This window comes from Oncorhynchus kisutch, linkage group LG13, assembly GCF_002021735.2.
Source record: "Oncorhynchus kisutch isolate 150728-3 linkage group LG13, Okis_V2, whole genome shotgun sequence".
Lineage (NCBI taxonomy): Eukaryota > Metazoa > Chordata > Actinopteri > Salmoniformes > Salmonidae > Oncorhynchus > Oncorhynchus kisutch.
Window position 1 is genome coordinate 35,436,575 of NC_034186.2, and position 17,058 is coordinate 35,453,632.

Consider the following 17,058-nt stretch of genomic DNA (forward strand, 5'->3'; position numbering starts at 1 on the left):
GCACGCGCCACGTCTATTTCTATGGGCACAGCACTATTCATGACACAAACTGCTTGTTGGTGGAAATAATTTAAAGCTTAATTCCTGCAATTCTACACAATTTGTCATGGGTGAAAAAGAAAATGTTGCAGTTTTAAAGCTACATTTCCTGCAATTGTATACATTGTGTCGTGTATAATGTGTATTCATGTGATATGACTAAATAATTACAATATCTATGGGCAAAAAAAAAACGTTAGCTGACATGCGCCAGTTGATCTGGACATTTGACAATGGCCCTGGCCTGAACAAAAATAAAATACAGCTAAGCCCCTACTTCCAATCTGTAAATAGCACACCCGACAACCTCATCCCCATATTATTACTTACCCTTTTGCACCCCAGTATCTCTACTTGCACATAATCATCTGCACATCACTCCAGTATTACTGTTAAATTATTATTTTCACCTCTAGGGCCTATTTATTGCCTACCTCCCTACTCTTCTACATTTGCACACACTACATAGATTTTTATTTTGTGTTATTGACTGTACGTTTGTGTAACTCTGTGTTGTTTTTGTCACACTGCTTTGCTTTATCTTGGCCAGGTCGCAGTTGTAAATGGTTCTCAACTGGCCTACCTGGTTAAATAAAAATGAAATAAATTTAACAGTCTGGAGTAAAATCTCTTTGCAGTTGGCATTACATTTTGTACTAATCATTGTTGTCTACTTAGCAGTCTAATTAATCCAGGCATGATCTTTGATTAACCTGACATAGATCACTTCTAAGTATGAATATGATTAGTTGCATGCATGCAATATTAACTTGGGTATGTGAACTAATGTTAGAAATATCAGGGTAGTTCAAATGAATATGCGTTTCAATGCTTGCAGTGCTCACACTCTCCAGATAAACCTTTAGCCCCCTCAGGTGGCAAATTGTGAGCACTGATAAGTGTAATGCAGTCTGGACATTCATTGCCATTGAATGAGCACTTGCATCTTTTTCCATAGTCTTCCAGCACTTCATACAATTCACAAGGATTCATTAGAAAGACAGCAATTTTATTTACCCATTTAGTTATAGGAAAACAGCCGGTTCCAACCGCTCTAGCCTCACATGACCATCCTTCCACATGTTGTTTCATTGACTCATGTGAGAAGCCTGAACTTCTAGACTACACCCACTCATACTCAACCACTGCAGCACTCACAAAATGTCAATAGCACTGGCAGAGAAGTAAAAATGCATGAAAGAAAAGACTAAACTCTTCAAAAAATACTTGCTTTATTTTAAAACCATAGGCAGCAGAAGTCAAAAACAATTATAGATACAGTATATAAAACATGGTAATTCATGTGGTTCTCTATATGGAATACATTTCTTGTGTGATCGCTGATCTATCATAATCAAATGTTTGATTTGTCCAAAAGAGCAACTTTATAATCACAACATTTTTATGTGTAAATGTAACAGGTGTCAATGTTAAGGGAACATTCACCATTCACATTAAAACAAGTTTATTTAGAAAACTTTAAAATCTATAAAATCAAGTGCATCTCAGTCTTCTTGGAGCAGGCAGGCCGCAGTTTATCCAATGTCCATGACTGGTCATATCAAGTGCAGCCATGAATGATGCTACCAACAGTGAGATCCCTCTGCTTCCTGTCCACCAGATCATGAAAGTGTGCACACTGTAGCTTCCCAGCCTCTGGCTCAGTGAAGGTGGTCTTGGAGAAGACCACAGAGTCCCCATGGACTTCCACCCCATGGGCCTGGCACAGCTGGTTGGTGAGGGGGACATCCAGGGCCAGGATGTGGGACAGCTTGTGGAGGGGGAAGCGGCAGTTCTTGCTGCTGTGTCCGTGGCTGTAGATCAGCAGCAGGTCTCTGCGACAGGTCACTAGGTGCCGGTGCAGGGCACAGCTCTGCAGGAAGTCCAGACTGTGGGCCAATCGGAGGAGTCGTACAGGGTTGCGTTCCATGAAGGCCCGGCTCACTGACAGGGCCAGATGCATGACAGGAGAGGAGCGTATCCGCTCTGGCAGCTCCATGGTGTGCTGTGTGGCACGGCTTGAACCTGGATATATTATACAGGAAATATGAGTCTGTTAAGAGAGAAGACAGTGCACAGTAGATCACAGTGAAGATCAACATGTAGAATCGTCTAGAAATTAATATAAAATGACTGATGATGTTCTGTGGTCAGAGGCGATAGGACGACCACTTCCTGCTTTTCAGTACACTCGGCTGTCAGTTTCTCTGGCGTTTCCTCTTTTAGTGAAATTACAAGCTTGTAATTCGCAGTAACACCATCATATGCAGCTCTTTTACACAATATTGGACCTTTGGCCATTTCCTTCATCTCATATGTACCATTGGTGAACCCAACCCTGTCCTCATAGAGGCTGTGATTCAATTATCTTTAAGAGTCGTGCTCTGTATGTCAGCTATCTGTATGAAGACAGCAATTTACCATCCATTTTTTGTGTTTTTTACTCCCAAACTCAGTGGATGTCTCAGTAAGTGAGAGTAAAATAAACAACAAGCTAGAACCTTCTCAGGTTGTCTTGCATTTATGTGAACACAATGTTGGCTACAATCCAGGGCCCAGAACTTACGAGCATTTAACCATGCATTTTTCTTACAATGGGCCAAGATGCAACATGTGTTTCCCAAAACACCACACTCAGAGAACAATTGCTAAGTACGTTGTTGGAGCATGTGTTGATACTGATAGGATCGAAAGGGTGTGTTGCTCTCAGATCAGCTTTCTCCATTCAAATCTTTCCTTAACATTATAATTATTTCACAAAACTGATGACAGATCAGCTCCTATAAAGATATTACCACCTATGGCTGCAAATATTGAGGTGGCTTATCACCAATTTGGCCCATCATTGCACCAATGTTAAGCTACACATGAAACATGTTGACAAATTACAGACAGTAGCAAAATAGAACTGATTGAACATTAAATGTATTTTAATATGATTGAAATGGGCCAATAGCTTACTGTTCATATTGTAATATGATTGAAATGGGCCAATAGCTTACTGTTCATATTTTAATATGATTGAAATGGGCCAATAGCTTACTGTTCATATTTTAATGCAGTTCTCGTTTTTTATTTGAAGCATCTTTTTACACATTGCTTGTTTGTATCAACTGCAAAAACAATGTCAACTTTGTGTTTGTAGTCAACTTTGTTCTGAAGTTCTCGGCGTCACAGAGACAAATATGATGTGTGATTCTATGTTTAGCGGAGAACTGTGTATAAAGTGAGGTGCAAGGGCAAAAAAAAAGCATCTAACGACGCATTTAGCTGTTCGATGAGTGGTCTGTGGCAGGCGTTAGATTATAAGCGTTTAAGTGCAACGTAAATAACGATGGTTTTGGGGAAACAGCTCAGGAATTTACCGGCGCTCCTACGAAGGTTCTGGCGACGAACTTAGCTTAAAGATGCATTTGGGAGACTGGGCCCAGGACTACTCACCCAGGTTGTAGAGGAGACCGAGTGCCTGGAACTCCTCCTGGTTGGGGTGCTTTCCACTGGTGTAGCATTCCAGCAGCCAGCTGAGGCTCTCCTGCAGGTGGGTGTCATTGATGCGGGGGTCGTAGAGGCGCAGGGGCTCCCCACACAGCCGGTAGGAGGCGTAGATCAGGAAGCGGACTGTCCTCTCCAGCACGGCCACACAGTCAGCACCAGACACCCTCTGGATGATCATATCCTGTCTCACACTGCGCAGCCGGTCAAAGACAAAATCATACACCTAGAAATGCACAGCACAAGAAGAAATGTGTTAATGAAATTGCATAAAATAATATGACAAGATAACAGAAGGCATCTAGTGGAGATGACTAGCCTCGGTCCATGGACGCAGTGTGGGGGAGGCAGCGATGTTGTCGACGAGGTAGAACACAGTCTTTAGCAGCACAGCTGGTGGTCGCAGGTCACTAGGTCGAGTGGAGTCCTTCCCTGCTGCAGGTCTAGCATACTCCTTTACCACTCCTGAGGGGTCAGCCCTGGGCCAGCGTTCCCGCTCAGTACCCGACAACACCTCAAATCGGTGCAGTAAGTTCTGGGCCTCCCTGTCCTGCAGCTCGCGGATAGGGCACATAGACAGGCAGACACCCCTGGGGATGGACTCCTGCCTCCTCTCCTCTTGCACTTCTCGCCATACCCCCTGGTTGTGGTGTTGCCTCCAATCCCTTTCCACGGGCTGTCCTCTCCTTCTGGAGTGGGAACTATTGAAGAGACATTTTTAATCAAGCCTCAAAATACTATCACTGAGAAAGAATAGTGGCAAGTGCATAACATTAAATATGTATAATGGACGCAGCACTAGCGGTCCTTGCAAAAGCATGTTCATAGCGGGAATGACATTATTTCATCCTTCTAGCAGCTTTACATGCAAGGCTGGCATTCAAAAGAACTAGCACGAAGAAAATGCCAGTCGACTAAGCACTCCCTGAATGTATAGCTAACGTTAGCTAGCTAGGCTGTGTGCTCGCTTGCCAGTGTTAGCTTACTGTACCGCGACTTGATTCTACATAATACTGTGAAAGATTATTTTCTTATCCATTTTCTACGATGCTACAGATCATTTCCAAATTCATCTTAAAAACGTGGATAAACACTTATATTTAGATCAAACCAAACAAAAACTCACACACGACGGGACGCTATCTTGTTGTTCATTGGTCAACTGTGACGGCAACAACGTCACTTGCTAGAATGAACCAATCAGCAACAACGAATTCCACGTTTATCGTGATGGCTCCTACGTCACATCCGGCGAACTTTAGCAATAACTTGTCACATGTATCAATTCAGTAACGGTGTTACAATGTATCCTTGCAGCAATATCATACGGATACAAATGTTTACTTGAAACACTTCCGAGGTGACGGAAATGTCTTACAATATCAAGTAATTTGAAAAGCACGTAAAATACATTACATATTGAGGTATACAATTTATTATAAAGTTTTACAAAACATTTCCCATGTTCAGTAATTAAACTATGTTAACAAAAACTATAGACTGTACATGCTATACAAGGTTCTCCAATGCTGCTTCACTGTTTGGGGCACTTTTTGGTCAAGCCAAGCTCCTCCAAGAACTGCTGAATCTGAACGGTCTGGTGACTGACCAGCGATGACAGCTCCACCAACTCTGAAAGACCCCCATGAAGAAGGAAATCCTGTGGTCACCAAAACAAAAATAAACCCACTACACATTAATTAATTGTTTATCATGTCTTTGGAAAACGTTACAGTGTCTTGAAGTGACACCATAATGTTAGTGTGTTGACCTGTGTAAACAGTTAGCTTATGCGTGCATACACATACAGTAAATCAGTCAAAGGGCAAGACTCACTAATAACAAGTTGAAAATTCTTAATTGCTTCAAAACACTTTAAAAAAAATAACATCTTAGGTCTCTAATCTATAGTCTTACCCTGAGAGCTGATGTTCTGTGCAGCAGCATTCATCCCTCTCAGGCACTCAGCAGAATTCTCGTGGTCATGCTGAGCTCCCTGTGTGCACTGCAGTAACACTTCCTCACTCATCTTCAGACTAGCAGTGACTTTATCTGCATGGGTAGGACACATTCATAGGAAATCATATCCTATGCGTAAGCAAAAAATACATTTTTAACTTTGATGTAGGTTTTTCGCTTCACACCAGTAAAGAAATAATTGAATTACACCAACCCAGAAACAGAATTCTGTCCCCCTCAAATGAAGAAGTTCTTCACTGGCAGCTCATGACGTGGGTGTCGACTGCGGTGGCAAAAGGCTTGTAATTCCTCTGTGAACTTCTTGACAGCACCACAGGAGTTAGCGCTGTGATCTGAAAATATAATGTTGTTTGATTGTTTTACATGTTACAAGCAATTTATCTTTTATAATTCAAATCAATAACCATCCCACAATAATAACACACACAAAACAAAAAGGATAACAACATTTTCAGCTTCACAACTTGTTTACATAAATCAAAGATTGTTTAGGGTGTATTGAGAGAAATGACCTCTGACCTGTAAATCGAGCTGGTCATCAAGCTGCTTGTTCTTCTCATGGTCTTCCTTCCGTAGCTGCTCCTCTTCCTCCATCACTGATAAAATACACCCCTCCACCCCTACCTCAAATTTCTGGCTATTATTCGCCATCTGAAATCAAACAGAACAGAGTATAAGAAAAAGGTTCATCCTAATGGGTGGAATACCAATAGAACATGTTGTCCAATTTAGAAAAACACTAAATACAACAGCTAGTAGTTACCTTTGCTGTGAGGTAGGCCAACAAGAATATCTGCATCTCTTGGAGTCTCTTTTCATGTTCATTGTTCCTTTCAGGTTCTACTGCTGCGTTTGGTAAGACTGTCTTGTCTGTAGTATAGGTGAGACATGGCATGTTACCTTATTGTTGGTTTGTTATGATCATGATCTGTATAAAAGGACAGTTTACCTTTAAAATGGCAGATACATCAATGTCTGGGAGAAGACAGTGACCATTAAGATTGTGGATTGCAGAATACTTGTTCCAAATTGTGAAGGCTCAAGGACACTGGACATCATTGCTGGAGGATAAAAAGTGTTGTGTTGCAAGTAAGCATATGATCTCAGACATGGCCTCTCGACACTTAACCAACTCCACATGGCCAAAGACATTGGGAAAATAAACAGGTTGCCCATGGTAGATCACAGCCAAACATCTCACTGATCACTGAAAGCACTCACGAGTAGGATTGCAAAATGACTGAGAACCATTTGCGAAAGAGCCCACCCGTGGATAATCCCCACCTGGTTAAGGTGGGGCAGGCCTTGGTGGCACGAAGGTGGACTCATTGGTGAGGGAATTGTTCTGTGGAAAAGTACATGGGTGCAATGAATTAAAATTGTGAGAACTCTAACTACTAATAAAAAAAATTAAAACGAAGAGATCAGCAAATGACATGAACTCATAACACTACCCTGGCGAGAGGTGCCTTTACAACAGTTCCACTGTTGTTGTTCTCGCTGTTTTCACTCACAGCTTTGGAACTGAAAATAACATAAAAGTTTAAACATGTAGCCTAAGGGTAAATGCAGCTAATAAAAGATGGTGAGATCCACAAGATAGTGACAGCACATAAGTTAACCTTACGTATCTGTACACATTTTCTTGTAACGTGTCCACAACAACACTGCTAGTTAGCAGCTGATCGCACCATCACAGTTATATTGCATCAATTAGATTCATATTTTGTAAACATACAATTATATTAGCATTATACATGGATGAAGAACATGTTTATCTACCTTTCTGAATCTCCAAGCGTAGGTTTCTGACTTTTAGGAACAGTTGGCGGTTCTTGACGCCATTTTTCTTTCAAGTGAACAGCGTGTACAATAACTTTCATGTCCGGCTTGAAACAAATCCTGTGAAGATGATAGTGATACATTCTTAAACCCTGTCAAACCCTGTTTAGAAAATACAATATTGTTTCTTGAAATTCAAAATGTAAAATTTACTTATGAACTCGTTTAGGTTTATCTACAATAAATATAGACCACTATTAACGTTAATTGTATGTCAAATGTTGTAGCCATAGCTATTACATTATTAGAGGAGTTAAGTGATGTCATTAATGGCAAAGTTATATTAATTTGAAAATTTACATCAAAAGTAGATTTTTTTTGTATTTTAGCTAATCGTAAGCCTTTTCTTAGCCTAATTATCCTAACCTGCAACATGACTTATCCTAACCTGCTGTGTAAGTTATCCTTAACCTGCTACTAAAAGTACATTTTGACAAAAGCTGAACCACTTTTGGACAAAACCGTCATAAACCCGCAAGTGGTTAGGGAGAAATCCAACCCTGTCTAAGTGAAATGAATGGCAGTAGAGGCATAATCCTGATATTTACGCATGAAAATAAAAGTAAGGCATGTGATGTATCAGAAACTGTGTAATGTAATTATTGTCAACTAGTGATGGGTCGTTCGCTAACGAGTCGGCTCTAAGAGCCGGCTCTTGTAGGTGAACGTTGGGAGCCGGCTCGCATATCAGAAGAGCCAAATCTATTTATAAAAATATACACAAATTAATATATTAATAATCAAAATATTTAAATGAATAGAATTAACTAATTCAAAGAACAACAAAAAAATACAAAAAATAATATCGGCCTAAATGCTCAAGCGCACACACATTCGTTCTGACTGTCTACTCAGACTAACAGACTCACCTGTTGATCCTGTCAATCAGACACGCAGTGTCAACCAATGAACCAAAGATGCGTGAGGGAGGGCCAAGCCAACTCACTCACAGTTGCACACTTAGCAGCGAGGAGAGAGAGGATGGACAGCTGTGAAAACAACAGGTGGAAAATGAGTCGGAAGCACCGTAGCATTTGGATGCATTTGATTAATGTAGACAATGTTAGAGCACAGTGTAGAATTTGCCAAAAGAAAATCTCATATAAAGCCGGTTCTACGCACAACCTACACCGGCATATGCTAACTGTGCACCCAACTGTGAAGCTAGCTGTATCGGAGTTTTGAGAAACTAGTGGGCCTGCTAGTGATAGTGGTGGAGCCGGCACCTCCACACTAGAGATGTATCCACTCAGTCAATTAGGCATACTCCGCGACCCACAGCAACGCAGTCTTCTATGGACCAGTTTATGCCAAAGTCTATGTCTGTGGCAAAACAAGGCCAAATTGATATTGGATTGGCTAAAATGATTGCCACCGATTTCCAGCCATTTTCGATCGTGGAGGACAGAGGTTTCAGAAATTATACCAATAGTCTAAATCCAATGTACACAATTCCAAGCAGGAAAACCCTTTCAAAATCACTTATTCCAGAACTGTACGAGAGCACACAGGCTTCAGTGCGGGAAAGAGTCCAAAAAGCTACTGCAGTTTGCCTTACCACTGACTGCTGGACATCAAGGGTAACCACTTCTTACATGTCGGTTACATGTCACTTCATTTAAGACGTTTCAATGTCTAGCTGTCTTCTGGACTGCTTTGAGTTCAGCGACAGACACACCAGACACACCTCAGGGAATATAATCACGTGCTATCAGAAACCGTTGCACTTGACCCCAGGTTTAAGAAGTTAGCCTTCAGTGATGCCAGAGCGATTAATGAGGCTCTTCAAAGAATAACATCTGCAGCAGGAAAGGACAGCCCCAGCAGTCAGCTGGCTCATTCACCAGGGCAAAAGGAAGAAGAGGGATCAGATGGAGCAGAAGCACCAGCAGTAGTGCCACAAACGTCTGCTGTTTGGATGCTGTTTGACGAGAGAGCAACTGGGGATGCAGCACAGCAGATGCCATAATGGAGGTCCAATCCGATTTGGAGGAGCCACTCCTCCAAAGATCTGCAGATCCTCTGAGCTGGTGGAAGAACAAGGCCCCTGTCTACCCACAGCTTACTAAAGTCATGACAGGGAGACTCTACATAGTGGCCACAGCATTGCTGTGTGCTGCTGGTTATAACATGTCAGTAAATAAGAGAGAGAAAAGAGGGACCAGTTTAATGTTTTAAGCGGGATGCTGCAGTTTTGCACGTTGTTCTTTATTTTTCTTTGATATGGTGCAATATTCTATTATGCTGTTCAGATTGTATTCGTTTTGAATGGTTAGATTTATATGCACTTTGTTTATGTACATTCAAAAGATGTACTTTAAATGCAAATGTTTAATAGCATTCTTTTTCATTACAAAAAAATGCATTGTAAATACATTGTAGTTAAGGTAGAGTATGATTTCATTTAATCATTTATTTAGAATTGTTTTAACACCAATCATTCTCGCAAACTGTTTGACTTGAAAAAATACATAACATATTTTTTAAAGAGCCGTTTGGGAGCCAAAAGAGCCTGCTCTTTTTGGTGAGCTGAGCCGAACGAGCCGGCTCACTGAAAAGATCCAGAATGCCCATCACTATGTCAACTTTGAATATGTCAAATAACACTATTTGATGCATCAAATAAGCTTGTTGACCAATCAGGACTTGAATATGACTGTACGTCACGTAATAATTGAACACGTTCATACATTTTTTACGTAGTTATTAAACATTGATTACACTATCACTCGTATTTCATGTCACAACAATTCATGATCATGCCGCTGCCGCACGAGCGCAGACACACTTTCCCTTGCTCTGGACAGTGCTGGTCATAAAAAAGCTAGCTGGCTGATTTTATTTTCTATTTAACCTTTATTTAACTAGGCAAGTCATGGATGCATGATGGATGGATGCAAACAATGTCGCCCCCCCCCAAAAAAAAAAACCAATGTTCTTCCCCAAAAACATAGCAAAATGACATAATCTGTTTCAGTAGCTATAGTTAGCTAGCTAACTATCTAGCTAGGTGTCATCATCTAAAATAACCCTAATTTATAAGACAGTTCTTATTTGATTAATGGTCGGACCCAACTATATGAAGCTATTTTTATTATTATTTTTTGTCACCTTTATTTAACCAGATATGTCAACTTCAAAGTAACCTATGCCTACATGGCAGAATGAGATCATGACTAATCGAATTTTATGTCACGTGCCAAATTAAGCAGGTGTTTTATTTTTATATTTTAATTTCACCTTTATTTAACCAGGTAGGCTAGTTGAGAACACCTTTATTTAACCAGGTAGGCTAGTTGAGAACACCTTTATTTAACCAGGTAGGCTAGTTGAGAACAAGTTCTCATTTACAACTGCGACCTGGCCAAGATAAAGCATAGCAGTGTGAACAGACAACACAGTTACACATGGAGTAAACAATTAACAAGTCAATAACACAGTAGAAAAAAAGAGAGTCTATATACATGTGTGCAAAAGGCATGAGGAGGTAGGCAAATAATTACAATTTTGCAGATTATTATCACTGGAGTGATAAATGATCAGATGGTCATGTACTGGTAGAGATACTGGTGTGCAAAAGAGTAGAAAAGTAAATAAATATAAACAGTATGGGGATGAGGTAGGTAAAATTGGGTGGGCTATTTACCGATAGACTATGTACAGCTGCAGCGATCGGTTAGCTGCTCAGATAGCAGATGTCTACAATTTTGTTTCTGGTGTCCTTTGACAGCTCTTTGGTCTTGGCCATAGTGGAGTTTGGAGTGTGACTGTTTGAGGTTGTGGACAGGTGTCTTTTATACTGATAACAAGTTCAAACAGGTGCCATTAATACAGGTAACGAGTGGAGGACAGAGGAGTCTCTTAAAGAAGAAGTTACAGGTCTGTGAGAGCCAGAAATCTTGCTTGTTTGTAGGTGACCAAATACTTATTTTCCACCATAATTTGCAAATAAATTCATAAAAAATCCTACAATGTGATTTTCTGGAAGAAGCCACTGCTCCAAAACCGCCATAAAAAAAGCCAGACTACGTTTTGCAACTGCACATGGGGACAAAGATTGTACTTTTTGGAGAAATGTCCTCTGGTCTGATGAAACAAAAATATAACTGTTTGGCCATAATGCCCATTGTTATGTATGGAGGAAAAAGAGGGAGGCGTGCTAGCTGAAGAACACCATCCCAACCGTGAAGCACGGGGGTGGCAGCATCATGTTGTGGAGGTGCTTTGCTGCAGGAGGGACTGGTACACTTCACAAAATAGATGGCATCATGAGGTAGGAAAATGATGTGGATATATTGAAGCAACATCTCAAGACATCAGTCAGGAAGTTAAAGCTTGGTCGCAAATTGGTCTTCCAAATGTACAATGACCCCAAGCATACTTCCAAAGTTGTGGCAAAATGGCATAAGGACAACAAAGTCAAGGTATTGGAGTGGAAATCACAAAGCCCTGACCTCACAATCCCATAGAAATTTGTTGGCAGAACTGAAAAAGCGTGTGCATTCAAGGAGGCCTACAAACCTGACTCAGTTACCCCAGCTCTGTCAGGGGCCAAAATTCACCCAACTTATTGTGGAAAGCTTGTGGAACGCTACCCAAAATGTTTGACCCAAGTTAAACAATTTAAAATTGTAATTGTGTGTATGTACATTTCTGACCCACTGGGAATGTGATGAAAGAAATAAAAGCTGAAATAAATCATTCTCTCTACTATTATTCTGACATTTTACATTCTTAAAATAAAGCGGTGATACTAACTGACCTAAGACAGGTCATTTTTACTAGGATTAAATGTCAGGAATTGTAAAAAACTGAGTTTAAATGTATTTGGCTAAGGTGTATGTAAACTTCCAACTTCAACTGTAGATATTCCATTTAAAAAATCAGCCGCTTCCAGCTACAAGTAATTTACAACATTAACAATGTCTACACTGTATTTCTGAATAATTTGATGTTATTTTAATGGACAAAATATGCTTTTCTTTCAAAAACAAGGTCATATCTAAGTGAACCCAAACTTTTGAACGGTAGTGTATATACATTGACTTTAGCGTTGGCAAATTGGCTTAGTCTCGTAATGAGGAGCCTGTAAAACGTTGCTAGATTCATAAACATATTTTAGAAATTTATTGGAAAAAATTATTTAACTATAAAACTAGCTAGCCGGCTATGGGTAACTGTAGCTAGCTACCTGACAGGAGTGCTAGCTAGATACGTTAGCTTAGTAGGTACATTAATAGCTTTAGGGTGGTTGTTTTTTTAAGCTCCACTTCAAGATTTCCACCAAGGACGTTGCCTCTCCGATCATCACTCTCCCTTGCTTGGGCAAGGGACATTTTAAGGTACACTCGGATGTGACGATGTGATTCAAGGGCTGAGGGCTGTCTACTTTGAGTTTGAAACACAGTCAGTCTCTCTTACCCAGTACACTTTAGCCTGATTGCCAGTCTGTTTGTGCTGCCATGTACAAAATGGCTTGACTATGCTCAATGGAGATGGCAAGAACACAACAGACCCCTACCCTTCTCCCCCCTGCGTGTGCACTTGCTCACTCCTCATGAATTGAAACATTGTATTGGTATTAACATGGGCTTAACTAATTGTGTAACATATTTTTTTACTCCATGTTTAGTGGGACTGAACCGAAGTGCAGGCTCTATATTGCTGTAACAGTGCCTAGTTGATAGATGTTGATAGATGTTGGATCCTAGGGATTACATATGGATGTCAACCATTGAGTTTTATACAGCTTTGATGAATCTTCTTCAGTTGAACAAGCGTATATTGACAGTACATGTACAATAATGCAGTGTTCTGCAACTCCAGTCCTGGCAAATTTACTGTATGTGCATGCTTTTATTCAAGCCCATTAATATCACACCTAATTCAAATCATGGTCTTCAGCCTTTGAGCCAGCTAACCTGTAACGATGTGTTTAAGAGACAACAAGTGCTCATTGTGCAGATGTATTTATGTTTTCAATAAATATTTGAAGAGGAAATATAAAGGTAACTGCTAAACTAAAGGAAACACCAACATAAGGGCCTCAATAGGTCGCTGAACCACCAGAACAGTTTCAATGCGCCTTGGCATAGATTCTACAAGTGTCTGGAACTCTATTGGAGGAATGCGACACCATTCTTCAATGAGAAATTCCATAACTTGGTGTTTTGTTGATGGTGGTGGAAAATGCTGTCTCGTGCGCCACTCCAGAATCTCCCATGAGTGTTTTTATTTTTTTATTTAACTTTGAGACCAGGGTCTCATTTACAATGGTGCCCTGAGGACAACAGTACAACAAATTCACAATGATGAATAAAAAATTAATTAACTACAAATTACAGAATCAACACTACAGCTTCAAACACCACAAATACAGTTATTCCATCCAAACAGTTAAAATTCTCAACATGAAAGTCCTAAACTTCCCTAGAGGCACCAGAGAGTCAAGATGTAGGGAGTTTTGTAGGCTGTTCAAAAAATGGGGGCACCAAAACTAATGGCAGATTTACCTAAATCAGTACGTAGTTATGGAACCTTGAGTTAACCATCCCTGTAAACGGGTTTGGCGTGTCATATGTTTACATTTTAACAGTGAGGTAGGTCGGAAGCTTGTGTAAACAAAGAGGGAATAATGGTGTGATCTACGGGACCATCCTTTTGATACAGGATGCAGTGATGCGTATTAAAACACGTGTGATAAAGTGAAGGGCACTATGGTGGACTGCATTCAAAGGTTGAAGAGTAGTGGCTGCTGCATTCTGATAAATGGTGTCACCGTAGTCAAGAACTGACAGGAAAGTTGACTGTACAATCTGCTTCCTGCTGTTTAGGGAGAGGTATGATCTAGTTATATAAAATAAGCCTTTAAATCTCAGCTTCTTAACTAGCTCTTCCGTATGTCATTTTTGAAAATGTCAAATTATTGTCAACCCAAAAGGCCAGATATTTATAGGATGAAAGAACCATCCAATGCATAAATGTGTAATCCATCTGAAATATTTCTAAGAGAATTAGAAAACAACATGCGTTAAGTACTAAGTTTAAATCAACAAGGATTTTCTGCAAAGCGGAATTGCAACTCCAACAGCCTGGTCAGTTGTAGGGGCAATAGCATGCGTAGGTTTCATCTGCATACAGGTGATTGTTACAGGTTTTTGCAGATTGACCAATATTATTTGTATAAATAGTTAAGATGTCCCAAAATCCACCCCCGCGGGTTACCTTTAGTAATATCGAGGTTACTTGACACCATCAGAAAGCACACATTGTGTCCTGTCTGACAGATAGTTTCCAAACCACTTGCAAGACGTCTGGTCGAGGCCCATTTCAGACAACCTTTGAATGAGTAGGGGATGCTCAACAGTATCAAAGGCCTTGGATAGTTCTGTAAATATGGCAGCCCAGTTATTCCTATGATCTGAGCAATTTAGTATAATATTTAAGAAACAGCTATGTCCAGGTCTAAAACCAGACAGGTACACATTAAGAATATCATTTAAGTTATAAAAGGTACTTGACAGTTTGCCAGTGATTCTAATATTTTTGCAAGGCAAGATTAGTTTAGAAAATGGGCAGTAGTTATCTAGGTCAGGATCTCCACCAATGGGGAGGGCATGTGCTCCCTTCCAGATATTCCGGATAGCACCAGAAGCAATTGTTAAATTAAAATGTGGGTCAAAGGTTCTAAAATGAGGGGGGCAGAACGCTGCAGTAGAAAGGGATCGTGTGTATCTTTTGTTGTTGTTGACACAAATGTTTTGCAAGACACTTAATACATAATTGACATAAAATGGTTCAAATGGGGGGGGAAAGCGTGAGAGCAGAGAATGATGCACTTCCAGGCCATGTTAAGAGGTGAATATAGGACTCCCTCTAGTGGAACTTGAGGTATTTTCAGAAACCATTCTGTCAAATAGATGGCCAGCGGAGGCTAAATGGTAATTAAAAGGACCAACAATGTCATTTGTGTGTCTGTTATGGGAGCAGAGGCATGTCATGACCTGCTGGGGCAAAGACTTGACCACATTCCAGAATTTAGCTGGATTTCCACCCCTCTCAGATACACAATTCAAGAAGTACGTTGACTTTGCTTTTCGAACCAGAGTAAGACATCTATTTTTCAAAGAAAGAGAGAGAGCACACACCCTCCCACACATACAACCCCAGGTCATACAGGAAATGCTACTCATTGCAAGTGTTCAATTGGGTTGAGATCTGGTAACAGGCACACACACTTTAAACCCCCTATTTGCCTTTGAGACCTATTTCAAAGTCAGATCTTTTCTTCTAGCCATGGTAGCCAGAATACTGGGCAACTGGGCGTTTTTATACATGACCCTAAGCATGTTGGGATGTTAATTGCTTTATTAACTCAGTAACCACACCTGTGTGGAAGCACCTGCTTTCAATATACTTTGAATTCCTAATGGTTTCCTTTTTTATGGCAGTTACCTGTGGTTTACATGTTGTCAACAATCCTTTGATTCTAAGCCAACCACGCCTGTTTTTGTCCACGGTTGCGCACACATCACTTTTGTTGCTGAACAACCCACCCTTCCATAATGTATGACCTCCAAGGTTCATCACAAGACTTCTTCCAGTCAGCCACAAGGGGTCAGGTTTGTCCTCTGAGAATGTAACAAGTATCCTGTCTTTTCTGCTTCATTGTTCAGGGATGGAACATGACTAGGTAAATTAGAGATGCATAGGGTCAGACATTATTCTTGTTATCAATCGAGAGAAGGTATCATGCAACAAATGTCTAAAATAGTAGAAAAACTTCTTACGGATCTGTAATCTCAGGCAGTAAACAGGAGAATTTAACAAGATTTAAATAATGGCTTTCATTTTCCATACTATCAATTTTACCAATGTTAAATGTCTGGCATCGGCTTTCCTTCTGGGCAAGGCTCGGGTTAGTATTAACATTTGATTGCTCCAGCTCAACGTTTGATAAATGGTTTGCACATGTCTGATGTGTCTTGTCCAGACGGCCAAGCTGCAGCTGGCAAAGCAGAAGGCTCAGGATCACCCAGTGGATGTGGGCTGTCAGGAGAAGATCCAGGAGATCAAGCAGGAGTAAGTGCAGATTTTACCCCTGCTTTCAGTGATTTATCTCCCCATTGACCCACCCATTCCCTCAATGAGCTGACTCTAAAAATGGAGTGTTGTAGCTGCTGAAGAAGCTCAGTGTCTCGTTAAGCTGCTCCATTGTCATGTCTGATCACTGATGTCATTTTTCATTAGGCCTACCTGCTGTTTGCATGCAGACTACTCACAGGAATGCACTCAATCCTCTTATACCTCTGTCTCCCCTCCTGCAGCATCATAAAAAATAAAGAGGCCCTGAGTGAGATCCTGCAGAACTTTAAATACGACTAGGAGGAGTCGTAGTGATGGGGACTCCCTGGAGGCTGCTGCCCAGACAGGGATTGATGGACTGCTCTGCTACAACTTTCCTCTTTGTATTAATTTGCCTAAGTTATTGATCCCTCCCTCACGCCACCTGACTGCTGCAGTTTCTTGCATCCCAGAGTCATTCCAATACCGTGTGTCTCTGCGTGTGTATGCCTGTGTGGGCTTAGCAAAAAAATGCCTTTTTTCTCCTGTCCTGTAAATATTTTTAAGGATACAAATATTGCCTTAGCCTTAAATATACATCAATAATCTGACAATTGCTTTCTTAATAAAAAAAACATTCCA

The 17,058-nt window shown here is 40.6% G+C and overlaps 1 protein-coding gene and 1 long non-coding RNA gene across 13 annotated transcripts; one reads left to right on the forward strand and one right to left on the reverse strand.

Moving 5' to 3' along the window:
• Positions 1-1,252: 1,252 nt before the first annotated feature.
• Positions 1,253-7,411, reverse strand: sac3d1 (SAC3 domain containing 1). 12 transcript variants are annotated; one of them, XM_020498929.2, is made up of 12 exons: positions 7,294-7,411; positions 6,966-7,035; positions 6,733-6,856; positions 6,461-6,572; positions 6,275-6,381; positions 6,031-6,162; positions 5,705-5,843; positions 5,449-5,583; positions 5,038-5,191; positions 3,851-4,232; positions 3,481-3,757; positions 1,253-2,064 (listed from the first exon to the last, which is right to left on the reverse strand). In XM_020498929.2, the coding sequence occupies exons 8-12, from the start codon at positions 5,558-5,560 to the stop codon at positions 1,601-1,603; spliced, it is 1,389 nt and encodes a 462-aa protein (XP_020354518.1). In that variant the 5' UTR covers positions 5,561-5,583; positions 5,705-5,843; positions 6,031-6,162; positions 6,275-6,381; positions 6,461-6,572; positions 6,733-6,856; positions 6,966-7,035; positions 7,294-7,411; the 3' UTR covers positions 1,253-1,600. The 12 variants fall into 12 exon arrangements, with proteins under 12 accessions (XP_020354518.1, XP_020354519.1, XP_031641977.1 ...); XM_020498930.2 differs by having other exon boundaries at positions 6,796-6,856; positions 7,294-7,405; XM_031786117.1 differs by having other exon boundaries at positions 4,658-5,191; positions 6,796-6,856; positions 7,294-7,405.
• An 8,429-nt stretch (positions 7,412-15,840) lies between these two features.
• Positions 15,841-17,058, forward strand: LOC116353063 (uncharacterized). The gene is made up of 3 exons (XR_004202376.1): positions 15,841-15,974; positions 16,346-16,434; positions 16,680-17,058. It is a non-coding gene; the product is annotated as an uncharacterized LOC116353063 (long non-coding RNA).